Below are 26,285 nucleotides of genomic sequence, written 5' to 3'. Positions count from 1 at the left end.
CCCAGAAACAACTCCCGCGGGGCCTAGGTCACTTATAGCCACCGCTAGCAGGGCGCACATGGAGTTTTTCAGTTAACCGGAGTTTATAGTTAGCTCTGTTTAGTCCCAGCAGGTTCATCGAGGGGGCGTTCAGCCTGGCAGCCCCTGCGGCCTGGACCCAGGTCTGTGAAATCTTCTGCCAGGCGTGGCGGGAGGTCTCCCCGTGCAGGGTCTGCGCATGACTGAGGACGCGCACCTGAGGTCTCTCCCAAACAGTCAGGCTCAGCTTTCCAGGCTTTTCTATCTCTTTGCCGGCCCTCTTACGGTGTGGACCCGAAGCAGGGAGCCGAGCTGCAGGAGGGCGCGGGCGGCAGCGGGCCCTGAGCCCTGCCTACCCCCGGGTCTGTCCCCGCCACTTTCCCTCCCTGCGAGGCGCAGGAGAAGCTCAGCTGACCTGGGGGCGGGTCTGGGCCGCCTCTGGGCGGGTCAGAGCGGCCAAGCCTGGCCTAGGGCCGGGGCGACACTGCCGGGTCCCTGCTGCTAGCGGTCAGCATGCATCTGCACCTACTCCCGCTGTTGGCGCTGTGCGGGGCGGGTTGCGTGGTGGCGGGTCCCAGCTACAGCCTGCGGGGGAGCTGGCGGGTGAGCAACGGGAACGGCTCCCTGGAGCTCCCGGGGACAGTCCCGGGCTGCGTGCACAGCGCCCTGTACCAGCGCGGGCTGATCCAGGTAGGACTCGCTGCCACCCTTCCGTGTGGTCCAGGTCGGTCTGTCTGGGCTGCTTTGGGCAGCTGGGGAAAGAAACGGCCTGGCAGGGGGGTTCAGGCCAGTTGTGGACACTTATCCACCCTCTCTGGGACATCTGTGACCCCGAGAGGCGGAAGTTGCCTATAGAAAACAAACAACGTGTCTGCTGTCTACTTACAGAGGTGATTCTCGGCTCCAGCATTTGATAAGGGGACTTACCTTTCTTTCTAAGGACAGGGTTACTGTTTCCATCATCCGGACGCTTGCAGGAGCCCTTAGTTAATCATAGTTCATTGAATGTAGTGTCTCGGGTTTACACGTTCGCTTTGAAGCCTCGGGGAGTCTGGTTTGAAATAAACCCAAGGGACTGGAGAGTCACGAATAAAGTTTGGTTATTGGTGCTCATGTGTGCAGGTTTTGGGAGTGAAACGCAGAGCCATGAACAGGCTAAGCACACATTGTACCACCGACCTACATCCTAGTCCTAAAACCTAAATAATGTTTTGATTTTTTTAAATGGGGTATTTGAAGCAGTGTTTCATTGCGACACTGTCATGTTCATTTATCTTTCTGAGTCTGGTTTATTTTACCTAAAGTGATCATTTCAATTGCCATTCTTTTTTTTTTTTTTTTAAAGAAAGTATCTTATGTAGTTTAGGCTGGCCTTGGGCTCCTAATAAAACTGAGGGTAATCTTGAACTTCTGATCCTCCTGCCTCTGCCTCTCATGTGCTAGAGATATACAAGTGTGCACTACCATGCATGGCCTAATTACATTTTTCTTTATGGCTAAATTGTGTGTGTGTGTGTGTGTGTGTGTGTGTGTGTGTGTGCCTGCGCATGCGTGCACAGCTCTAGAGATTTAACGTAGAGTTTGGACTACCATTGGACTATACCCCCCCTCGACAAACTGTCTTTGACTGTTGTGATGACGTCTGTAGTTTCCCTAAATGCTAAAGTAGTCAAACTTTATGGAAAACTTCTCATAGAGTACTCACATCAGTCTGTCTTTGTTTTTTTTTCTTTTTATTACATATATCAGAAGGAAAGTGAATATAATAATTTACAATGAACATTGTCTAGTGTACCTTTTAGGTAAATCTTTCTGAAACTTAACTAGTGTGTTCTTAGTTAACAGATTATATATGAGAAGGTAAAAAGTGACGTGTAACATGGAAGCGGAAAGGAGTGACCGGAAGTGAGGGGCGCAAGGGAGGAAAGAGGAAGGGAGACTGGGAGGGGAGGAGGGGGGACAGGGGAAAGGAAGAGGGGGGACGGGAGGAGAGGAGGGGGACTGGGAGGGGAGGACAAGAGATGGAAAGGGGAGGGAAGACAGGAAGGGAAGAGGGGAGATGGAGAGGAGTGGGGAAATGGAGGGGAAGAGGGAAGACAGGAGAGGGGAAGGAGGGACAAGGGAGGGGAGAATGGGAAGAGAAACAACTAAAACAAATGGGAGGAAACGCCAGAACGAAACCCAATTCTTTGTTTGCAAATGAGAAAAAATAAAAAGCAAAACACACGTGTGTGTGTGTGTGTGTGTGTGTGTGTCAGGCCACAGTTTACTTTGGTTTCTATCTACAGTCTCAATTTGTCTCCTTTTGTTAATTGAATTAAGCCAACAGGAAATCAGAACTTTAGCAAAGCAGATTATTGTCCTGTGCTGTTGGGCAACACAGCAAGGAGAAACTTTGGTTCTTTCTAACTGCAGGCCTTTGCTTGGCTTGTGAAATAGCTAACTCTTCTTCACAGGAGTAATTGACAAGGCCTTGCGACCTCTCAACAGATTCTTAGAAAAGCTAAATTCAGATAAAGTGGATTGGAGTCCTAGTGGGAGTGGAATAGAAGAAGGGCGGTTAGTGGATTAGAGAAGAATTTATCCAAGCTGAAAGAGGTGACATTGCACTCTGTGTCATTATAGCATCCGTGTTTAGTGTTGGTCTTCAAAAACATTCTATTGCTTGGCACAGACACTGGACCGGATATGAACTTGAAACTTATCTTGGGAAAGTCGCTTATTTCTGTTTCCATTTGTCTTATTAACTACCCTGTATTCATTTAGTGCCTTGGATTTGTAGCAGGCACGGTTTTAAGCGCTTGAAATTCAACAGTAAAGAAAAAGCTTTGCTCCCGTGGACAATCTAGAAAGACAGTTACCAGGTTAATAAATTACAGCACAGGGGGAACGCTGAAAAAAGCATTCAGGAGGTAAAAGGCAGAGAAGGCTGGAAAGTTGCTAGTTTTTCTGTTTGATTTTTTTTAAAAAGATTTATTTATTTATTATGTTTAGTGTTCCATCTGCATGTATGTCTGCGTGTCAGGAGAGGGCCCCAGATCTCATTACAGGTGACAGGTGAGTTGTGAGTCACCATGCTGGGAATTGAACCCAGGACCTCCGGAAGAGAGCCAGTGCTCTTAACAGCTGAGCCATCTCTCTAGCCACCCCCTCTCCTTTTAAGTTGCTGGAGATAGTCATTTTTATATGGATTTTTCTAAGTAGAGAGCTTTTCCATTGTAAAGGTGGCACACATTTTTAGCCATGTAGAGAACAGGGCGGCAGTGGGCCAGAAGGAACTGACATGCCTCACTGGTTCCACTAATAAGAAGGACAGAGACCAGAAGGCTTTGAGCCGTGGAAGGAAGATAAGTTCAAAGATTTCCAAGGTGTGACCGTGTATAGGACACTTTGGACTTTATTCTGCACGAGATGGGAAACTGTCGAGTGTTTTGACTTGGAGAAGCAGGGTTGGTTTTGCTTTGTAAAAGGACACTGTCCTAGTTCCTGTACACAGTGACTGAAGCATGGGGCCAGCTATGGGACATTTGCAGTTTTGAGGCTGGGAGATTTCTGTATTGGAGCAAGAACATGAAGGGAATGGTTTGTGGGTTTTGTTCTTGTTAAATTTTGCTCTGTGTGTGTGTGTGTGTGTGTGTGCGTGCATGCAAAAAACTTGCAGAAGTAGATTTTCTCCTTCCCACACAGAATACAGGGATCAGACAGCCAACGCCTTTATTTACTGAATTATCTTGCTGCCCCTCCCACCCCCATTTTGTTTTTCAAAGCAAGGTGTCACTCTGTAGCCCAGAATAATGGCCTTGAATTTGTAGGGGAGCCTCCTCTTTAGGCTCCCAGGTGCTAGGATTTTGTGCCAGCACAACTGGCTTCGTAGTGTGTGGGTGCACATCTTGAATGTAGAGCCAGAAGCTGGGTTTGTTTACAGATGGGATGGGAGCAGTAGGACCAAGAGGAGCCTTAAAGAGTATCAGTAGTTTGTTCCCCAGCTGCGGCTACGTGGAACTTTGTCTTTACAGAGAGGCTCGGTGACTGACCTTGATGGTCTCGAAGCTGACTGAGCGTTTCCTCTATAGAATCTCCTTCCTCTAGGTGTATCGGAGTAAAGGAACTGTCAGGAATTTTTATCTAAATAAAGACTGATGGAGCTGGAGAGTCGGCTCCGGGGAGTCAGTTCTCCCCTCTACTGTGGGTTTTAGGAGGAAACTCTAGCTGTTGGCTAACACAGCCACCCCTTTACCCTCTGAGCCATCTTCCCAGCCCCAGGGCTATGGCTGTCTTCTAGATCACTGGTTTCTCGGAAACAACCACAACTAACAATTTCTTGTATTTCTTCTTTATAGACACACATAGGTATCTATCTTATCTGGGTTTGCCTGTCTCCCCCTCCCACCAAATAGTGATACTCTATGACCATTATTTTATGCTAACCTGGAACTTGATAAGTCTTAGAAAGTTTTCTGGATCGTTATGCAAGTAGAAATGCTAGCTATCATGACTGAATGCTCACTTTGTGCCGAGAACAGCTCCGAGCATCTTCACTTCCCCAGTCTTTGTAATCCTTGAGAAATAATTACTTTCTCCATCCCAGAGAGGGGGTAGGGAGCATAGGTATGGGGGTGTGGATGCTGGGGTTGGGGTGGGGGACAGACAGGCCTTCAAAGCTTTTTGCCTTCTTTCTTTTTTATTTGTTTTTTTTTCAAGACGGGATTTCTTTGTGTAGCTTTGGCAGTCTTAGAACTTGCTCTGTAGATCAGGCTGACCTCAAACTCACGGAGATCTGCCTGCCTCTGCCTGTCAAGTGCTGGGGTTAAAAGCATGCACCACTGCTGCCCTGCATTTTCTTTCTAAGAAAATTTCATTACATTTTTGTTTATTGCAGGGTTGAGTCATGAGTCATGGGGCACATATTGAGGTCAGGTGACAAATGAAGGAGTTAGTACTCCCTTTCACTCTGTGCGTTCTGAGGATTGAACTCTGGACCTCTGGTTGGATGGGAAGTGCCTTTATCCCCTGAGTCAGCCTGCTGAACGTCTGTGTATGTTTTCTGCCCTTCAAATGGATCCCACAGGCAGTCTGGCCAAGCTAGGAATTAGACCGTTCAAAACTGACTAGTCCGCTTCTCCAGCCTTCATCTCAGAAGCAGCATCACTGTCTGTGGAGGAGGCCCAGCACAGTCCAGTCCTGACCCTTCAGCCAGTTAGCAATTGCTCGGGGCATCTTTCCTCACCTTTCCTGAGCTCCAGAACCAGAACTCACTGTCATACTACAGTCCTTATATACAGGTCTAAGTCCTTATACCTGTGCCCCCTGCTGCCCTTTGTAGTACCCTTGGTGTATAGTAGTAACCTAAGAAAATGGTTAAATTGAACTCACTTTGTTAGAAAAATAAGAGGTCTCTCTGAGTTTTGTTTTTCATCTAGAGCGCAGGTCAATGGAGCAGTTTTTACAAATAGAAGGATTTTAGAAAAACGGGTTTCAGATTGACTCACAGTCTATACCCATGTACCCTTGGGTAAAGGTAAGTAAGTAAGTAGAGGTCCTTTGAGAATTATAGGTGAAGATGAAAGTCGACAATGGAGCAGCTGAAGTTTGGTGAACACACCATTTTCTGAATAAACCCCATTAAAATCTTCATGTGGTTTCCATTGGCTTAGCATCCCAGTGATGTTAGCACATTAGTACTTAGCACAGAAAAGGTTATATGTACACACGTATTTGTGATTTTTTTTTTTTTTTTGGTTTTTCGAGACAGGGTTTCTCTGTGGTTTTGGTTCCTGTCCTGGAACTAGCTCTTGTAGACCAGGCTGGTCTCGAACTCACAGAGATCCGCCTGCCTCTGCCTCCCGAGTGCTGGGATTAAAGGCGTGCGCCACCACCGCCCGGCGTATTTGTGATTTTTAAGTATCTTTTTAAATGTCTGCATGTATACTAATCTCTGTGTGTGGTGGCCATGGAAACCAGAAGAAGGCATTGGATCACCTGGAGCTGGACTTACATGTAGTTGTGAGCTGTCAGATGTGGGTGCTGGGAACCAGACTGGGATCTTCTGGAAGAGCAGCAAGTGTTCTTAGGCACTGAGCCATCTCTCCAGCCCCCTGCATTTCTGCTTTTTAAACCCCGATAATTGAATGAACACCCACGTACCCACTCTCCAGCTTCTGAGCCCACACGCCTGTGTGTAGTCACCTACCCTGTCCCCAGTGTCATCACCTGTCTCTCCCGCCATGCCTGCTGGCCGTGTGTCATCTTGGAAACAACGAAGGCTCACATTGGCTCCCGGTTTTGCAGATCTCAAATTCAGGTCACCAGGCTTTGCTGTTTTAGACCTGTGGGGGCACATGGCGTGGCAGAGTGTGGCAGAGGCTAGTGTTCATACATTCTAAGAGAAGGAAGGGACCAGCCAAGGTTCCTTTCACTCTTTTTTCCCCTTTCCCCCTCTGACAGTGTTTTGCTTTGTAGAAGCTGATCTTGAACTCATGTAGCCTTGCCTTTTACTCATGGCAATCCTCCTGTTTTAGCTTTTCTAGTGCCAGGAATAGAGGCATATACCACCATACCCAGCTTTGTTTTTGTCTCTCTCTCTTTAAAAACAAACAAACAAACAAACAAACAAACAAAAACCCCAGAATCTCCTTCTGCAGTTCAGGCTGGCCTGGATCTCACTATGTAGTCTTGAACTTGCTGTGATGTCTCTGCCTCAGTTTCCTAAGTGATGAGATCACAGACATGCAACACCACATGCTTAGATGATGTAAGTGTGCTAAATATCAGCTACAAATAACTTACTCAGGGACTCACCTACAACATGGTTGTCTCGTGGCTCTTAATTTGCCCCGACACTGTGATTATCAGTGGTGTCTGGGACACCAGCCTAAGTGCTGGGTCACGAGGAAGCATGCCAAGCCAGATCTCCCTGGGGTGAGTCACTGTTCCGGGGTTCAACAGCTGTTTGACTTTGAGCCTCGAATTCTGCCGTAGCAAATGTTAACAGTACCTACCCGGTAGGGTCCCAGGCAGCATCTTCCAACTACTATTGTTGCTGCAGATTTCATGGGACACAAGAGTGTGAGACTTCAGAAACTCTCTTGCCTTTTGGAGTTCTCGGCTTCCTCCTCTATAAACGGATACTCAGCAAGGCATGTTCATTATGTAGATATGTGTGCCCACCTGGGAGGCCAGACTGGATCGGAGGACTCGTGGGCTTGCTTAGCACTCGGCAGCTTGCATGACTCTGTTTTGGTCACGAGAGGTGTCCCTGAACTGCTGTTCACTTTAAGCAGGACTCAGACTTTTAATGTGGCTCAAAGCGGGTCAGTTAATCTGAAGCCAAATTAAGTTGCTTGATTAGCGTTTAGAATAACTATGATAAATATAATCTGAGCCTCTGAGACTTTTTTCATAATATATTCCCCTTATTAAGAACCAAAAACTGATTCTTTTGACTATAATTTTAGCATATGGACACGTTTGTTATGCGTACGTGTGGGACTCAAGTCTGTACTCTCTATGTGTAGTTTTTTTTTTTTTTTTTTTTTTTTTTTTAAAGATTTATTTATTTATCATGTATATAACATTTCTTTCATGTATGCTTGCATGCCAGAAGAGGGCACCAGATCTCATTATAGATGGCTGTGAGCCACCATGTGGTTGCTGGGAATTGAACTCAGGACCTCTGGAAGAGCAGTCAGTGCTCTTAACCTCTGAGCCATCTCTCCAGCCCACTCTCTATGTGTAGTTTTGAAAACCTTTTCTTACCTTATTAAAGTTTTAAATCACACATTTATGTATGTATTTTGTATGACTATGCTCTGTGTGCCTGTGGGCGTGTGTGCGTCATGGCACACGTGTGGAGGCCAGAGGACACCCTGTGGCAGTTAGTATTCAACTTCCACCTGGTGGCTTCTGGGGATTGAAGTCAGACGGTCATGCTTGGCAGAGGGCGCCGGTGGCAGGGGTACCTTCTCCCTGGCCCTGCTTTATTTTTAATCAGCATGCAAAGTAACAGGTTTTCAGTACAGGCAGACATTGACTCCTGTGGAACAGGCCTCAGAACCCAGTCAGAAAGTGGCTGGTTACCTTCAGAACTGCCATGCCACTATTGTACCGGTGGGCGCGTTCTATCTGGTAAGTCTATAATGTAGCACGCAGGGTCTGCTCCTACGTAAGGCCACTGGAGTCGGGTCTCCCCCAGAAGCCCGGACAGTGCCTTCCCGCACTATAAAAGCTAGCCAGCAAGGGGGAAGTGTTAGGTCAGTTCCATATCTTCTTTATGTTCTACAACCAAAGTTTGCGGCTTTTTAAGAAATGGGGTCTTACCACCTGGTATAGTAGGTTTCCAAGGGCCGTTCTGGGGGCCTTTAGCCTCCTATCATTTTCCCCAGATATCTAGATATGTCCAGATGGTGCATGAGCTACATTGGCCACAAAAAAGTAACACAAAATTGAAAATTTGCTTAAAACATTGTGAGACGTTTTGTATGAGTTATTTATTTACTTATTTGCAATTGGACGGCATAGTTCCCGAATGCAACCCTTGTCAATTACATTATGTTGCACTATCAAAAGATTGAAATTCCCCTGCCTTTGAAAGTGATCTTGGAGGCCAGTCGTCAGTAGTGTAGGGAAAGGATGCTGAACGATGTGTTCCCTGAGTGTAGAGTGTTCTGTCCTGCCCCCTCCAAAGGCTGGAGCTTCCCTATCTTCCTGTTTCTCTCTGCCAACTGGTGTACTAATGTAGTGGGGTTTTTTTTTTTTTTTTTTGGAAGCTGCACCATGCTATGTCACGACGAGGCCTGTACAGCTCGGTGTTCTGTTTGGAGAAATTCAGCTGATCTCCACCATGTGTGCTTAGTAACAGATTTCAGAAAGAGGCTGGAACAGAATGTTTAGAAGGTATTTATGGACCAGAGAGCCAGATAGTAGTCGGTGTGACCACCACATGAAGTGTGACTGGAGACACTGCTCACTCAGACCATCCTGGAACAACTTTTTAGTAATTGGCTAAGCATGGGAGATTCCACACCAAGTCTTGACACTAACCCCTCAGAGAGCTATAGTCTGCCTCTGTGTCCTCTTACCAGTGTCTGGAATGACAAGAGCTTTCCCACTGAATTTGTAGGTAACTTCTGCCACCTCTCTAACTGTGCTTATAGCCTAGTTTAAACAGCAACAACAACAACAAAAAGTTGGAATATGGCTGGCAAGATGTATGTGTTTTCTGAGTTCAATCCCTGGGCCCTACACGGTGGGAGGCAAGAACTCCAAGTTACCCTCGGACCTCCACATGTGTGCCATAGAACTTATACCCACCTCCCTACACCAGTAAAATGAAAAAAAAAAATTGGACTCATCCAAGGGGGAGAAATTAACCTGTAAATTCTGTTTGTATACAGAAAAATATGTGTCATATGATTGCCTTCTTTGAGCTTACCATGTAACTTTCTACAAGTAGCCGAGAGACAGGCAGGGGATCCAAGCCCTGCCAGCCAGATAGCCAGTATTTCTGGGGCTCAGCCTGTTGAGGGGCTTGGCTGAGCTGCCCTCACAGTACCCTGGTATTTTTTTTTTCCTGGTATTTTTAACCGTCTTGGTTTAAGTCCACCGTGCAGCTATAAATAGGGCTGAGTAGAGACACTTGGACAAGCTGATGATTAAGCTTCTCTTCCAGCCCGTGTCCTGAAATATTCACTCTGTGTTTATTCACAGGGAAGGCTCAGTCCTGTGTTCAGAAGAAGCAAAACAGGAGGCAAGTTAGTTGGGGTTTAAACACGCCATGTAACAGAGCCTCATCGTTAAGCAGAACTTAAAATAAAAATCTGTTTGGCAGCATTAAATCTCACTTCTTGCTTTTTCCCACAGCAGCTTATTTCGGAGCGATATGCCTTAGGCAGGAACCTTGATCTCAGTGTACTGCCCTGGGGACACCGTGGTGTTTCTTTCTGGGTGGAGGACACCGGACAGATGTCCAGATGGCCACTACCCGTCAAGCGTGGTCATTCAGCTCTCATTTTGGTGGAACTTAGATGACACTGGGCTTTTCTTCTACTCTGGAGTTGCTGCCCTTGAGGAAATGATGCCCAGCCCAGTCTTAGGGTTTCTTTTGCTGCGATGAAACACCATGACCAGAGAAACTTGGGGAGAAAGGGGTTTATTTTTTGGATTATGCTTCCACGTTACAGATTATCATCAAAGGAAGTCAGGGCCGGGGCTCAAACAGGACAGGAACCTGGAGGCTGGAGCTGATGCAGGGGCCATGGAGGGGTGCTGATTATTGGCTTGCTTCTCATGGCTTGCCGAACTGCTTTTTATAGAAGCCAGGACCAACATTCCAGGGGTATCCCCCACCCACAATAGGCTGGGCCTTCCCCCCATCAATCATTAAGTATAAAAATGCTCTTCAGGGTTGTCCATAACCTGATCTTATGGAGGCATTTTCTCAATTGAGGTCCCCTCCTTTTTCTTTCTTTCTTCCTTCCTTCCTTTCTTTCTTTCTTTCTTTCTATTCTTTCCCTTTTTTTGAGACAGTGTTTTTCTCTCTCTCTCTCTCTCTCTCTTTTTTTTTTTTTTTTTTTTTTTTTTTTGCGACAGGATCTCACTGCGTACCTCTGGCTCTCCTAAAACTCATTATCGACCACGCTGGTGGATCTCTGTGAGTTCGAGGCCAGCCTGGTCTATAGAGTGAATTCCAGGACAGCCAGGGATATACAGAGAAACCCTGTCTCAAAGAAATAAAACAGAGTATGCACAAAATGTATGTGTGTGTGTATGCACGCATGCAAGTGTGTGTGCACTCACGTGTGTGAAAAGGATGGAAGTGTTTTTATGTATTTTTATTTGTGTTTGTGTACACGCATGCACTTTTGTGAAATTATGTGTACCACCTGTCTTCAGGAACCTGAAGAGGCTTGAAGAGGGTGTTGGCTCCCCTGGAGCTGGAGTCATATTTGGTTGTGAGCCGCCTGGTGTGAGTGCTGGGAACCAAACTTGGGTCCTTTGCAGGAGCAGTAAGAACTAGTGACTGCTGAGCCATCTCACCAGCCCCAGTGCAATAGATTTGAAAAGTAGTGCTACAATTACTGATTGTTCTAGATAATAGATTTCTTTCTGCTTTCCTACCTTCCTTCCTTCCTTTTCTTCTCTTCTCCTCCTTTTCCTCCTCTTCCTTCTCTTCCTCCTCCTCCTCCTCCTCCTCCTCCTCCTCCTCCTCCTCCTCCTCCTCCTCCTCCTTTTTTTCTCCCCAGACAAGGTTTCTCTGTGTAATAGTCCTGGCTTTCCTTTTGTAGACCCCAGAGATATTCTTGTCTCTGCCTCCCAAATGTAGGGAACAAAGTGCCCCCCCCCGCACTAGGTTATAGGTTTCTATAAATAGCTTTTCCTTGTATGATAGGCAGGCAGACTGTGACGGTGCTATCTGCTATGTCAGTAGCCCATGTGAAGTTTGACTCCTTGTCCTTTAAAAAAAAAAATCATTAGATTTAAAATTTTTATTCTGTGTGTATGAGTGTTTTGCCTATATGCCTGCCTGTGCACCAAATGTGTGCCCGGTGCCCAGGGACTTCATAATCCCTTGGAAATGGAGTTACAGATGGTTGTGAGCCACTATTTGAGAGATGGGAATCAAATCCTGATCCTCTGGTAAAGTAACAAGTGCTTTTAATTGTTGGACTATCTCTCCAGTCCCTTTATTCAGCTTGTGTGGGCCTGCTGGGAAATCAAATTGAGATCTTCAAGCCTTTGCAGCAAGCCATTTCCACAACCTTTAGTTATCAGCACATGGCCCTTGTTGGCTGGCTGCCACACAGACTCGAGCACGTGTTGCAGACGGCTCACACGGATGCTACGGGAAAGCTGAATCTTTTGAGTTTGGCAGTGAGTGTACCACACCCAGGCCTTTTCCGTGCTCTCTTGGGAAAGCATGGCGAAAAGGAATTTGGAAATGCTTAAGGTCTCCACGGAATGGGAGTTTTGCTGAACGTCGGGCAGTGGAGGAGATGGGCTCCCCCTGGAGGCCATCGTGGGTAGTGGCAGCAATGACGGAAGAACTGGGCCGTGAGAGAGGAAGGCTGTGTGTGCCAAGGCTTCTGGTTTTCATTTGCTAGCGATACTGTGGAGGTTCTGTGCTTGGTTTTCAAAGGGGCGTGGGGCCATTGAGACAGTTCAGTGGATAAAGGTGCTCTCTACCAAGCCTGATGGCTGAGTTCAGTCCTTGGGACCCACATGGTGGAGGTAGAGAACTGACCTCCACCTACGTGTTGTGGTGCATGGATGAGCACACACACGTATAAAATAAAAACCAACCGATACAAAGAGAGCCAGCATCTGTCTCTAGACATGTTCTCTGATAATGAACATATTATTTGTATCCCAGAGCTCTTTAATTTCTGATATTCTGGAAATTTTCTCCCACAATTTCCTCCCACATCCTGGGTGTTTAACAGTGCTGGGCACCATACTCGGGTCCTTGTACATGTTAGGCATCCCACCACTGGCTAGCCTGATCTATGGCCCAAATTCTTAGTGTTAATGACCTGACTTACCTTTTTCTACACCTAGGCCAAGTGGTCATTAATTTTTAGGTTATCAAGAGCCTTTGTTTGTTTTCTATTTTATCTGCTCATTTTTAGCATATCTAGTGATCTTAATGTTTCCCTTGTACCACCAGGATCCTTACTACAGGTTTAATGACCTTCGCTACAGGTGGATTTCCTTAGATAACTGGACCTACAGCACAGACTTTAAAATCCCCTTTAACGTCAGGTATGTATATGTTTGCATGTTCTATATCATTTATTCCCTCTCTGTAGAGATTATATTGTTACCTGAGATTTTCTTTTATTTCCTTTTCTGAGATTTGTCTGCTCAGGTTGTGTATCAGAGTTCAATCAGATTAGACCATTGCGTCATTGAAGTGACTATGAAGCCATGTTTTGTTTTCTAGGGGAGGACGGTGGCGCTGGTTATCAGCGTGTCTTAGGGGATAATTTCACCAGTGGGTATACTGGAGTCACCTAAATCCTGTCAGGTCTTTCCTTCCATTTCCTCCTCTCCACCTCCCCAGTAACTAGGAGGATGTATTAATTGATAATATTTTTATGAAGTTTTTCTTTGTGTGTGTGCATATGTTTAAGGTCAAAGGTAGATACCCTGTGTCTTCATCAGTTACTTTTACTTTGCTTTTTGAGACAGGGTCTTTCTCTGAGTCTTGAGCACTCCAGTTTGGCTGGATTGGCCAATGAGCTGCAAGAATCCTCCTGTCTCTGCCTCCCTAGTGCGGCAGTTGCAGGCGAGTGCTGCTGTGCCCACCTTTTACGTGGGTCTGGGGATTGCACTCAGATTCTTACGTTTTCATGGCCAGAACTTTACCATACTTGTTGGGAGCGGTGAGACCCCAGATCCTGAATTTCTTGTAAACAACTTGTTTTCCCCTGACCTGAGTGCCTGCAGCTGCTCTGAGCACGAGACCTTCAGGAGTTCCTGATGGCAGGAGAGTGGTTTCTGGTGGGTTTGGCTGGGGCATGGCTAGGAGTTAAGGATCCCTATAAAAGCGGCCATGGTACACAATAAAGATGGCATTCTTAGGGCATTCCTGTTTCAAGGATGACCCGTGTCTCTGTCTGTGTCTTTGTGTGTTTAAATCTCCAGGCCCTTGCCTGAGGCTTGCAAATGGTCCTGTAGTGCAGGCTCTGCAATCCAGGAGTAGTACCCTACTGTCACGTAGTGCAGGCGGGCACTACAGTACTGACTAAGGTATCTCCATGGCCTCCCTCACCACCGCTGTTCGTGTGCATGTGTAGGGGTGATCATTGGATCCAGAGTCTTATGCATCACATTACATTCCTAGCTCTATAGTACTGCTAGTAAGATCAGAGATGCATTATTGTTTTCTGTGTAGTGTTAAACAGCCACTGACACTGACCTCGACCTTATACTACATCATGGGGCCATGAAGAAAATTACAACTATTATTTTTGGTAATGTTCTGTTATTTTAAGCAAGCATTTCTAGTTGAAGCAGAATGTAAGCAAGTATAGAAGCCACCATTATTACTAATTTTTTTTTGTTTTGTTTGTTTTTTTTCGAGACAGGGTTTCTCTGTGGCTTTGGAGCCTCTCCTGGAACTAGCTCTTGTAGACCAGGCTGGTCTCGAACTCACAGAGATCCGCCTGCCTCTGCCTCCCGAGTGCTGGGATTAAAGGCATGTGCCACCACCGCCCGGCCATTATTACTAATTTTTAAAAATTATCTCACATATGGCATTTTTTGTTATTACTTATTCTCTCTTTAAAACTCTAAAGCCACAGGCTGGGGTAGAGAGCTTGCCTAGTGTGCATAATGTCCGGAGCTGACAAACAAGCTAGAATATTATGACCAATATCATGGAGCTACTGTGTGTCATGCTTCTATTTCCAGATAATGCTTAAAATATTTCTCACAAGAATCCTGTCCTCCATTACATAGTTAGTTCCAGGTTGCTCTGGACTCCCTGAGACTCGGTCTGAAAAAAAAAAAAAAGTTCCATTTTCACTTTGAACGTCACGCATTCCGTATCCAGCAGCTGACTCTCACTATTGGAACTCGCTTTCCACCCCACATTGGTCTTCTTTACGCAACACGGAGGCCCCTCTCCCGCGTTTGTGCCAGGGTTGTGGTTTGGCCTCCTCCTCCTTCTCTCCCTTGCCTTATGTTTGCTCCACGATTTCTGCGTTTGTTAGCCTCTTCCTGACGTTTCTCTTTGTAGAGCCCCTTCTCATTTTCCGGTTTTCCACTTTGCCCAGAAACTGCATAATCCTGTGTCCTGCGTTTGCCTTTCAGTTTCTGCTCCTGTGAGGAAAGATTACATTTTCTTCTCCACTAGTGATACTCTTTTCTTCAGGAGTAGGAAGTCTGTTTCTTTGTTTCATCAGTAAGGCCCAGTTGCTCTGCATGCCTGTGGAAGTTGCTGGTGGTGGTGGCGTGGCCTGTACAGCTGCTGGCACTGCCACGGACCCACGACTTCTCCAATTTCTCCTTCTTAGCTCCCCAGCAGAGTAATGGCCACAGCATCCTCACTCACAGATACAAGGTGGTGCTTAATGTGTTCCCTTGGATCGTGTCAGCAAATGCAATGGCTTTGATGGATAGCTTTTGTGTAACCTAAGCACTCTGCAGTAGCTGGGAAAGTCAACTCATTTGGAAGTTATAACTATGCTCTTGATTTTATTACAATGATTTGACACATCATAGGGAAAAAGATGAGTCAGATCGCTCAAAGAAATTACAGATCTGTCCGACCCAGACTCCTGAAATCTGATGGGAGCTGCCAGCTAAAGGTGTATATTTTCCTGTGAAATATTTACTTTGCTAGTTCTTAACTGGTTTACAAAGAGACTTAATTAAATTAGTGTTTCAAACATCATGTTGCTAAAGTCTTCTGTTGTTTCTTAGTGAATGGCAGAAAGTAAGGTTGATTTTCGAAGGAGTTGATACAGTTGCACAAATCCTGTTCAATAATGTCACTCTCGGGAAGACGGACAACATGTTCACTGGATATGTAAGTACATGGTGATTCCAGATGAAAGGGACAGAGGGTGCCTCTGTGGTCCTGGTGTGAAGAGGGAAGGCTGGTCACATAATTGACCATGGGCCTTTGAAACACTGAGTAAGTTAGCGTGCTTCTCAGGTGCCCTGTTTGTAGGATGAGAGAGATAACAATGCAAACCCGTGGTGGATCTGCAGACCCTGAGGAAGTAAATTACAGCTTTGGCTTCGCGGTTCACGGTGGTGTGGTCTGGCCGTCCAGCATTTAATGGGAAATCACCACTGAAATACCATTTCAAAAGGATTTTTCTCTCTCTGAAACTGTATCCTTATTTTCCCTCTGTTTCAAGGGGAAAGCAAAAATAACTTATGACTTAGACACACACACACGCGTGCGCGCGCGCGCGCACACACACACACACACACTATGCATTCCAGAGAGTTGGGTCATCATAAAGGGTCTAGGAATCCCTGGCAGCTCAAGGCTACGAGCACAAGCCACAGCAGATATTTCAGGGCTAAAGATACTTTCGGCTCTGCATATTTCTCTGGGACTATAATGCTGGCAGTAAAAACAGGGGACGCCGAGAAGCCTACGCTCGGCCAGGAGAGTAGAGTTATCACTAAAGCTGGGCCGCTCAATTCTGTTTCAGAGGGAGGCTTTCTGTTAATGAGGCCAGCTCTAGATTGGTTATCGCGTGCATCGCTCGTGTAGTCCCCTGCATGGATTTGTGTGTTTTCTCCTTCCTCAGAGCTTTGACATCACCGGTGTGGTCAGAGACATGAACTCCTTACAGCTGCGCTTCCAGTCAGCAGTGCAATATGCTGAGCGTCAGAGCAAAGCTCACACCAACTACTCCGTACCACCAAACTGCCCCCCAAAGGAGCAGAAAGGTGAATGCCACGTCAACTTTATCCGAAAGGTAAAAGCTCTTTCAAACGCATGGGCTCTGCGGCTGGTGTGTGAGTGCTTACTTGATTCCTTCGAGGGGCGTCAGGAAAGTTCTCAGTCTCCTAATCCCTCAGTCTGACTTGAAGATTTGAAAAAAAGATTTTCTGAGTTTTTGTGGTGAATATTCATGCTTCTAGGTTTTCTCCCTGAAGTATGTTTCAGAATTAAGTTTACACACACACACACACACACACACACACACACACACTGGATCACAGAACTTGATATTGTATTCTAGGTTGGCCTAGAACTGACTATGGTGCTAAAAGAGACAATTCACCTACTTCGGCCTCCCACATCTTGGGCTACTGGCATGATCCCCATGGCTGGCTGATAAGGGAACTTTATAATGATTGTGTTATCATTTCAGGCAGGGACTCATCTAGCCCCGAGCAGGTTCAAGCTCGTTGTGAAGCCAAGGATGACCTCTACCTTCTGATCCTCCCCCTCGCTCTGCTGCGTGCTGAGTTTACAATTGTGTACAGCCTTGTCTGTTTTTACCAGACACCGGGGAGGAAACCGCTGTGCATGTTAGGCAGAGCCCTGAGCTAGCTCTACCCTCTGAGCTACATTCCCATCTCTATGAATTATTTAACGTTTATATTTATCAAAATTATTACCAGATGTGAAAACTTACTAGTGATTCTCGTGACTAGCAACCTGTTTGCAAGAAATAAATATTCTGAGACGTTCTTGTATTTTACTGCTAGGATCTTACAAAATAGAATATAAAGGTATAATCCACAGATGATTTTTCTTTTTTTTTTTTTTTTATTTTTCGAGACAGGGTTTCTCCGTAGCTTTTGGTTCCTGTCCTGGAACTAGCTCTTGTAGACCAGGCTGGCCTCGAACTCACAGAGATCCGCCTGCCTCTGCCTCCTGAGTGCTGGGATTAAAGGCGTGCGTCCACCACGGCCTGGCCAGATGATTTTTCTTTGATGTTTAGTCTGTTCTACAGGACTTGGATTTATACTAATGTGTGATTATTATATTAAAATTATATGTAAACTTTAGTTTTTTTTCCTGGTTTTTGTTTTGTTTTGTCTTTGTTTTTGGAGACAGTGTCTTGCTATGTAGCCTTAGCTGACCTAGAACTCATTTGTTGTACAGGCTGGCGTTGAACTCACAGAGATCCTCTTGCCTCTGCTTCCCGAGTTCTGAGAGACATTTAATTTTTAAGAAGAAAACATTAATGTTCTTCATCAACTCTTTGACCCTTCTACTTCTTCCGTCAACATAAAGCGTCTCTTGTCTCTACTTCCTCCTCTGCCCAGCACAGACGGTGGCCTCCATCTTTTCAGCTCCCCTTTACCATTGGGTCAGTTTTCATCACCGTGGCAACAGATTGAGATAAACAGGTTTTGGGGAGCATTTCTTTTGGTTCTCAGTTCTGAAGATGCGCTCTCTGGCTCTGCACCTGTGGAGAGGCAGAACATCGTGGTAGAAGGGGGTGTGGAATGAAGCTGCTTCCTTCTTGCATCTGGCAGAGGAGAGTGAAGGAGTGACCAAGGTAGGTGCCCTCTAGGGCACGCATCAGTGGTCTCTCCTCTTCACTCCAACGAGGTCCTACATTCTAGTTCCTGCCATTATCCAATACAGTCTTTATTTTTTGAATCTGGGTCCAGTTGTTTCTTGCATAGCACGCTGCCCTGGTTGCCTAACTGGCATTTCCCCAACTTCATCCGCCTTCCTTTATTAATTCTACATAGAGTAGCTGGCTGGCAAGGTCTTTCAGACAAAATGACCACAGCAATCCTTGACTTAAAACAGAAACAAGGAACTCTGAGTTCCTACGTCGTGGGGTAGAGCCTCAGGAGACTAGCTATATTTTTAAGTCGTTTATCATTTTATCTTTCAACAACCAGCAGTCAGCTAATGTTCAGAGAGCTCTGAGCTCTGTCCTCACCCCACCTCCTCCTGCTGGGACTGTGTCGTGTTCAGCCAATTAGGGATCTCATTCTCCCTCTCAGTCAGCAGTCACTCCTAACCCGAGGGGCAGGACCCTGTGAAAACCAACCCTTTCACATCTATAGGTCTTTTCATGGTACGGGATTTGTTTAGGAAGCCATATTGTCATTGCTGAGGTTTCTAGGGTCTGGTCCCTGCAGATTTGAGGATGAACTGGACCCTCCAATCTTTCTCCCCCCCTTCCTCAGTTGTCCCTTAGTCTCAGGGGCAGGGTCTGTACTGTAGATGTGTTCGTGTGACTGGGAACCGTAGGGAACACTAGTCAGCTGGTCTCTGTGTTTCACTAGTTGTGGTTGTCTGGGATGGTCTCGTCTATTGCAAAGAGAAGCTTCTTATGTGAGGGACGGGAGCCACATTGTTACCTGGGTTTTTTCTTTCTTTCTTTGTTTTTTTTTTTTTCTTTAGTAGAAGCACATTTATCTTTCTCTGACATAAATACAGAGTGAAAAAAAAAGAAAACTTTAAGAGAGTAGTGTGGCCAGGTCCTCTGCATACAGACACCTTCATCCCCCAAGCTCAGGCACCTATTTTAGGGCTCGCTTTCAAAGCCGAGCTCTTAGTGTCAGGGATTTTATTTTCAGAAGTAGTTTTTCTCTTACCAAGTAAAAGAAAACTTTCTGCTTGTCAGGAATATGTATGTATATCTATCTATCTATATCTGAAATATATATATATTTCATATCATATATATATCATATATATATATGATATGAAATATATCATATATATATAATATATATATATTATATATATATATGATTTTTTTTAAGTTAATTTTTTAGGTTTCATTATGGCAGTTTGTACCAGCATGGCTTTCTGCTTTGTTCTCAGTTCCCCTCTCCCCTGCTCTCCCTGTACAGCCTGCCTATTCCTGGTGTCCCTCTGCCCCCAGGCGGTCTCTTTCCCTAATTCCTTTCTTATCACTTGAATTCCATTATCCTCTCTTTGCCTGCTCCCTTGAGAAGTTATCTTAACAGAATCGTCTCCTGCTATTTGAATCTGAACCTTTGTAAGGTCGTAATTGGGATTTTTTAGTGTCCTGGCTCTCAGACTGGTAGCCGGGTGGATAAGATTAGATCTCTCCGACAGGTAGCCGTCCAGTCCGGGTCTGAAGTCTGAAGTAATTGCCTTTGTGCCTGGTATTCTCAAACAAGGACTGCTGAGTTCATACTTAATGAGTTAGGGGCTAAGGCTCGTTTTGTTCTGCGTTTGTTTTTTAGTTGCATTCCTTAAAGGTGTTAATATTTATCTTTTAATGAGGCCTCTCACTTCTTACACACATTGTTTTGTTTAATACAGTGGTGAAGCCCAGCAGTATGCTGGAAAACTTGAAAGAGTAATAGCATTTGGTTGCGGGGGTGGGGTAGGGGTGGGGGGGTTGGGGGGGGTGGCTTGTGGTCTTGGCACTCTCAGGCCCATCCAGGAGGAGCACAGGATTAGGGCAAACCCCGGGCTCCATAGTGACACTTGAAAAGCAAAAAGCAAAATAAAATAATGTTGTTCTGATGTAATATGCTTTTGAAGAATGAATGTAAAATAGTTTATAACTAGATTTTGTGATTTTCATAAATCTACTCTGGTACTTAGGTTGATATTTTGGTTATTATAATAATAATCAGTATAGTAAATAATAATAATAATGTATAGCAAACTAAACCAGTATTTCTCAGCCTAAACTACACTTGATCTATCAGTTGGGAACCTTGGCCGGGCACCTGAGCTCAGAGGCTTTTAATCAAGCCATCACCCTGCGTCCGACTGGGGCCGATGAGTTCTGAGCTTACCCTGGCTGTCAAGAGGTTTCAGATCTTGTTCCCAGATCTCCCATGTGGCCTCCCACAGCACTGCTTCAGGACATAGCAGCTGGCTTCCCTCTTGGCCCAAAGAGAGCATGGGACCGGGTCCAAAACAGAAGGGCCAGTCTTCTCTAATCTAATTTTGGAAATGACATCACCTCTGCTATTTTCTGTTCACAGGAAGTGGTTCTCTGTATCTGGCACATGAGCAAGAGAGGGGTGCACTGGAGGGCACGAGCACCAGAAGGGAGACTTGTGAGCTTGTGTGCTCATACTCATGTGCATACACACACACACACACACACACACACACACCCCACACCACACTACACAAACAGTCAGGGGATGAACTGTGTGCCCCAAACTTACTAAATATTGAAGTTGTAACACCCCCTCTACTCAAGTATTTCAGAATGTAACTGTATTTGGAGTCATCATTATTAAGGTGAATACGTTAAACGAGGTGTTTGGAGTAAGGAGATTTGGGCAGCCAAAGGAGATGGGAGGGGTGGGAGGAGAAAAAGCCCAGAAGAGCCCCTGTCCAGCCCCGGTGTTTTGCTATGGTGTCTTTAGTAAACTTATATATGAATGTGTATATAATATTTTAAAGACAGAATCTTTCCTTTCTTACTAAGGCTTTTGTTTAGCATGTGCCATGACATTTCCATACACGCGTGTCTTACAGTCAGCTCTTACTGACCACTTCTCTGGAAAAGAGTTTTCCAGTGTTTAATTTTTTAAGTAACCAGAACGTACCTCTCTTTTTCTTCCCTTGAAATTACAGGAGCAGTGCTCCTTCAGTTGGGACTGGGGACCTGCCTTTCCCTCTCAGGGAATCTGGAAAGACGTTAGAATTGAAGCCTACAACATCAGTCATCTGGATTACCTCACGTTTTTGCCAATCTATGGTAAGCCAAGAATTGTGATTTCCTCATTTTATTTCTTTAGTCTTCTCCTTATTATACAAATTGTGTTTCTAATTTGGGATATGGGTATATTTTTCAGGGACATCTTAAAATAATGCAGCATGCCCATTGTATAAATAAATGCAATAATATCTAGTGTGAAATAGATACAAATGGTTTGTTGTGAAGTTTACAGTATAAGCCAGGCCTCCTATTGGGAGACACCTGTTAGAATCTCTCTCTCTCTCTCTCTCTCTCTCTCTTTTGGAAAAAAAAAAGACAGGAAAGGATGGAAGGGAGGGAGGGAAGATTGGTTTGTTTGAGCTCCCTCTGTCGCCCAAGCTGCCTCAGACTTGAGAGTTCCCCCTGCCCTAACCACCCTTCCCCACCATTGACTCCAAGAGATTCTATGACTGAGGCATTCTCAGAGCTGCTTTTCCATGGTCAGTTTCCTTGTTTTCACACTTAGTTGTTCTTAATTTTGTATTTATAATATGTATTTATTTGTGTCTACGTGCCTTTTAGTGAGTATGTCTATGGTATGAGAATATGTGTGTGTGCCATGCAGAGGTTCCTCTCTCTCTCTCTCTCTCTCTCTCTCTCTCTCTCTCTCTTTCTCTCCTAACTCACTTGAGATGGGAGGGTCTCTCCATGAAACCGGAGCTGCGCAGTAGCCAGCAAGCTCCGGCCATCCTCCTGTCTCCAACCTGCTCCCGCAGCGCTGGGGTTACAGTTTGTATGTTGATGATAGGACCTGAACTCTTGTTTACACAGCAATGCTCTTACCCACCAGGCATCTCTGTAGCCTGCTTTTGGACCTACTGAGCTGAGCAGGCCTGTTGGTCTCTGTCTTGTGCTCCACCCCTGCGCTGCCCACACAGAGGCGCTGCCTCAGTCCCCTCCTTCTTTCTAGATGACCTGACTATGAGGTGGAGGAGTGGGCTGTCCTCTCAGCTCGTCCGTGGCCCGTGATAGACCCTATGTGCAAAGAGTGTACAACCGCTCTTTACTGCAACTTCATTTGGAAAATGTCATGTAAAAACACGGCAAACCTGTGTCAGTCCTGCCGAGCGTCTGGTTGGCAGGCAGCCATTGACAGTATCTATCTGTTCCTTTGGATTTTCTTGGTTGTTCTTTTCTGAATTACTTTCCCCCTAAAATGCCATTGTGCTCCTCTAAAATAGCGTCATCCATTTTAGGCTGCAGGAGCAGTCTTCTGCATGCCTGCTCTCTTCTCGCGAGCCGACTGGTCACTCAGGTACACTACAGTCTTGCTGGCTTGTCCTTATTTTGCCTTTGGGGTTTTGCTTTCAGTTCAGTTCAGTTTCAGTTTGAGATTTCCTCTCAATAGCCAAGGAGCTCTGCCTGTTGGTGAAGCAGGGGGCAGGGTGGTGCTAATCAGCCGTGAGCCTGCCCTTCTGGCCAGCGCAGTTGGCAGCTTCCTGAAAAACAGCAGCTTGATCTGTCTTGTATATCTAGTGTGAGTCTGGGAAAATGTGTGGTGCCTGAGCTTACGCGCTCCAAGATGTGGGGACCGTGGAGTGGTGTCGGAGTTTAAACTTTCCGTGATTCAGAGCGAAGTGGCGTCATCATGTCGTCTTTAAATGCACAGGACTGCTTTTCCCTCTAGCCTCTCATTTTCTAGTAAAGGCTCAGGAGGGCAGCGTGGGAGGGTGCAGGGAGGGACTCAGCAGGAGAAAGTCAATCAAGGCAGTTGCCTTTGCACAGCTTTTCTGCCAGTGAGATAAAACACACCCCCCTTAACACAAGCATGAATCACTGATTGCCAACCAGCTCCTGCCTCCCAGCTTCTCTTTCCTTCTTTGTCGTTAAGCCCTGGATGCCATTTGGCCTCCTCCCTCTCTCACTGGAGCTTAGAGTTGGAGGTCGGAAGACAGCGCTGGGTGTCAGTCATTGCCTTCCATTCTCTTTCAGACAGTCTCTTGTCGGCTGCCGTGTATGTCAGGGTATCTAGCCGCCAGCCGCTGAGGAGTCTCCTACCTCCATGCCCAGTCTCACTAGGGGTTACAGATGTATGTTAGAGCACCCGGCTTTCCCAGAATCTTAGGAATTCAAACTCAGGTCCTCACACCTGGGTGGCAAGAACTTTGTCCACTAAGTCATCATTGCAGTCCCATCTGCCCCATCTGCCCCACCATCTGCCCCAGCTGCCCCAGCTGCCCCAGCCCTCACCGTGGAGACCATGCTGGTCTTGAACTCACTCTGGCTTCAAACTCACAGATCTGCCTGCCTCCGCTTCTTGAGTGCTGGGATTAAAGGCCCAAACCTCCATGCTTGTCTTTTTTGTTTTAAGATTTTAAAAATTGTGTATATATGTGTATCTGCATGAGGTTATGTGCGTCATGTGTGTGCAGGTGCCCCTGAAAACCAGAGGGTGTCCAGTCTCCTAGAACTGGAATTGTAGGGGTTGTGATTCATCTGATCTGAGTGCTGGGATCCAAACTTAGTCCTCGGGAAGAGCAGCCAGTACTTTTAACCACTGAGTTGTCTCACCAGCCTGTTTGTAATTCTTTTGCTGTTGGTTTTTTTTTTTTTTTTTTTTTTTTTTTTTTGAGGCAGGGTTTCTCGTAGCTTTAGAGCCTGTCCTGGAACTCACTGTGTAGATCAGGCTGGCCTCGAGCTTACAGAGATCCTACTCTCTCTCTGCCTCCTAAATGGTGAAATGAAAGGTGTGCACTATCACTACCTTTAATCCTAGCACTTGGGAGGCAAAGCCCAGAGGCTTAAGGAATTTACTGGTGGAGAATTCTTCTATGCTGGACCAGACTTCACACATCCTAGGCGAACGCTCTCCCTCTTCTTAGTTGCTCTCAGTTTTCTTTAGAGATTTTTCAGTCAAAGGTGTTGCGCGTGCACTAGAGAAGCCTTAATGCCTTTTTGACCCTTTGAATGGGGGTATGTCTGCTTGGTGTTACTATGGATTCCTATGCAGGCCAGACACAAGGTTGGTTGGTCCTTCCTTCCTCCCTCCCTCCCTCCCTCCCTCCCTTCCTCCCTCCCTCCCTCTTTTCCTCCTTCCCTTTCTCTTGCTCTTTCTCTTCTTTTTTCTTCCCTCCTTCCTTTGAAGAACCTGCATGAATGCATGAGCTGGCCCTGGGAGAACCCTGAAATGACTCATTGTTTAAAACCACAATCCTTGTCTCCTCTGGACTGCCTTCCTGGCTGAGGTCACAGGACCAAAAGCAGCTGCCATCCCTTCTGCACAGGCATAGAGTGTAAGTGAGGATGGAGGCCGCAGCCCAAGGAGAGCCCCATAGACACCGTAGGCCAGCCTTGCCTACCTAGAGTGTGAGAATGGAGCAGAAGACCCCAGGCTTAGTAGGGCTGGGAGGGACAGTGCTGTGCCGGATTCTGGGGTGCCTGCTGCTCTTGCCTTCTGTTCTTGCCTCCAAAAGTTATCTTGCCTGCAAGAGAGCTGAGGATGGAAGGTTTGTTTAGGAGCTGGTGATTTGTAGATTCCTGAAGAGATATGCTAGGTAGTTGTGTTCTAGATACAGGTCCCACTCTGACGACTAGACGGGGTTCCACGGTACTCTGATTATATCCTAAAACTTACTGGGTATTTAAGATTTTGTGAACTCCAGTTCCTTAATTTTCTCTTGCTACCACAAGTCGGTATAGAATGCACAGTTCCGGTTGTTTAGAACAAAAGATTCCACTCTGCAGATGAAAAAAACGTTTCCTCTTAGCTTCCTCTGTGGCAGCTTCGGGGATCACTCACCGACAGCCGCTGCTCCTGCCTATTTTTGGCGAATCCTGGGGCGTGCAGGAACGATGCTTAGCTTGTGTTCTTTCCTTCCTTGGTGCTGTAGATAACGCTTCTCGGGAGTGGAATGTTGAAATAGAGGCTTCTTTTGACGTTGTCAGCTCAAAGGCAGTTGGTGGTCAGGTGACTGTAGCCATCCCTAAACTGCAAACACGGCAGACATTTGACATTGAACTTCAGCAGAGGCAAAGAACGGTTAAACTCCTTGTGAAAATTAGCAAGGTGAGCGACGTCACTTCCGGGAAATGCTGGGTAACTGCACTGGCTGTTCAAGGACAGAAATGGGGGAGGGCGAGGGGAGTGGGTACCTACTTTCTCCTTGTATTTTCTAACTACTTTTTCATTTTTAGAGGTTTCATTTATTTAGACTTTTTTTTTTTTTTGAGACAAGATTGTACGCTGTGGCACAAAGTGGAACTCACTAAGCAGCCCAGGCTGGTATCTTTTTTGTTTGTTTTGCTTGACATAGGGTCTTGCATCGTAGCTTGGGCTGACTTAAAACCCAACCTGTAGCCTAGGCTGCTCTCCAGCTTGCATTTCTCCTCTGGCCTCTGGCTCTCTTAAGTGATGAGATTCCAGGTTCACAGGCGTACATCCCCACGCATGGCATTTTTTGCCTTGATTTTTAACTTCACATATAATTTGTATGCTAGCGAATGGATGATTTCTCACATGTAAGACTCATATAGTGGGAAATATGTAATTTATTTTTTCTAATTTTTTCTTCTAAGAAGTCTGTTACATCTTTAATTTTTTCCTTCTGTGTCATTTGCAATATACTAGCCTATAGCAGATTCTACACTTCTGCTTTCAGTATGGTGGCTCCTTCCCGTTCATTTTCAGTGACTTTAAGTATTGGTATTCTTTCTACCTTTAAAACTCTAAACCTGGACTCAAAGTTTATTCATGGTTAGATGGGGTAGGTTTTAGCTTTAATTGTTTTCTATTAATTTGGTTGATGATTATGAACAGGCAGAGTAACAACAACTTGGAGGAAAGTAAGACTCCCTAAGAGTTCCAGTCCTGGGCATAGAAGAGTCGACTTCCTAGTTCAAGTCTTAGTGTTGAGACTGTAGAATAAACACGCTCTGGAATGATAGAGCAGGGAACAGCTCTTTCTTGAACACCATGATGCTCTGGTATGCTAATCTGTGCAATACTCCCAGTGTGTTGAGTGTTTAGATATTCTCAGTGGAGGGGCTGGGGACACAGCTCAGTCCTTCCCTAGTGTGCATCAAGTCCTGAGTTCCATCCCCAGCACCACAGGAACTGTAGTCATAGGATTCTAGAGGTGGAGGCAGGAGGATCAGAAGTTCATGGTCGTCCTCTCCTCTGTTACCAAC

At 45.8% G+C, this 26,285-nt stretch overlaps 1 protein-coding gene across 3 annotated transcripts in view; it reads left to right on the top strand.

The window, feature by feature from the left end:
* Nucleotides 1-372: 372 nt before the first annotated feature.
* The window catches only part of Manba (mannosidase beta), a 68,690-nt gene continuing 42,777 nt past the window's right edge, over nucleotides 373-26,285 (top strand). The window contains exons 1-6 of one of the 3 annotated variants that reach the window (XM_041651107.1): nucleotides 373-708; nucleotides 12,680-12,774; nucleotides 15,442-15,547; nucleotides 16,287-16,457; nucleotides 21,035-21,158; nucleotides 24,989-25,164. In XM_041651107.1, coding sequence (XP_041507041.1) covers nucleotides 532-708; nucleotides 12,680-12,774; nucleotides 15,442-15,547; nucleotides 16,287-16,457; nucleotides 21,035-21,158; nucleotides 24,989-25,164 — 849 coding nt within the window. In that variant the 5' untranslated portion in view covers nucleotides 373-531. The remainder of the gene's footprint in view (nucleotides 709-12,679; nucleotides 12,775-15,441; nucleotides 15,548-16,286; nucleotides 16,458-21,034; nucleotides 21,159-24,988; nucleotides 25,165-26,285) is intronic. The other 2 variants (XM_041651103.1, XM_041651094.1) reach the window with 2 other exon arrangements.

This window comes from Microtus oregoni, unplaced genomic scaffold, assembly GCF_018167655.1.
Source record: "Microtus oregoni isolate MIOR12 unplaced genomic scaffold, Mior012 000000F_ref0000247, whole genome shotgun sequence".
NCBI classification, from domain to species: Eukaryota; Metazoa; Chordata; class Mammalia; order Rodentia; family Cricetidae; genus Microtus; species Microtus oregoni.
The sequence above is the reverse complement of the archived record's forward strand: the minus strand, read 5'-3'. Positions and strand labels throughout refer to the sequence as shown.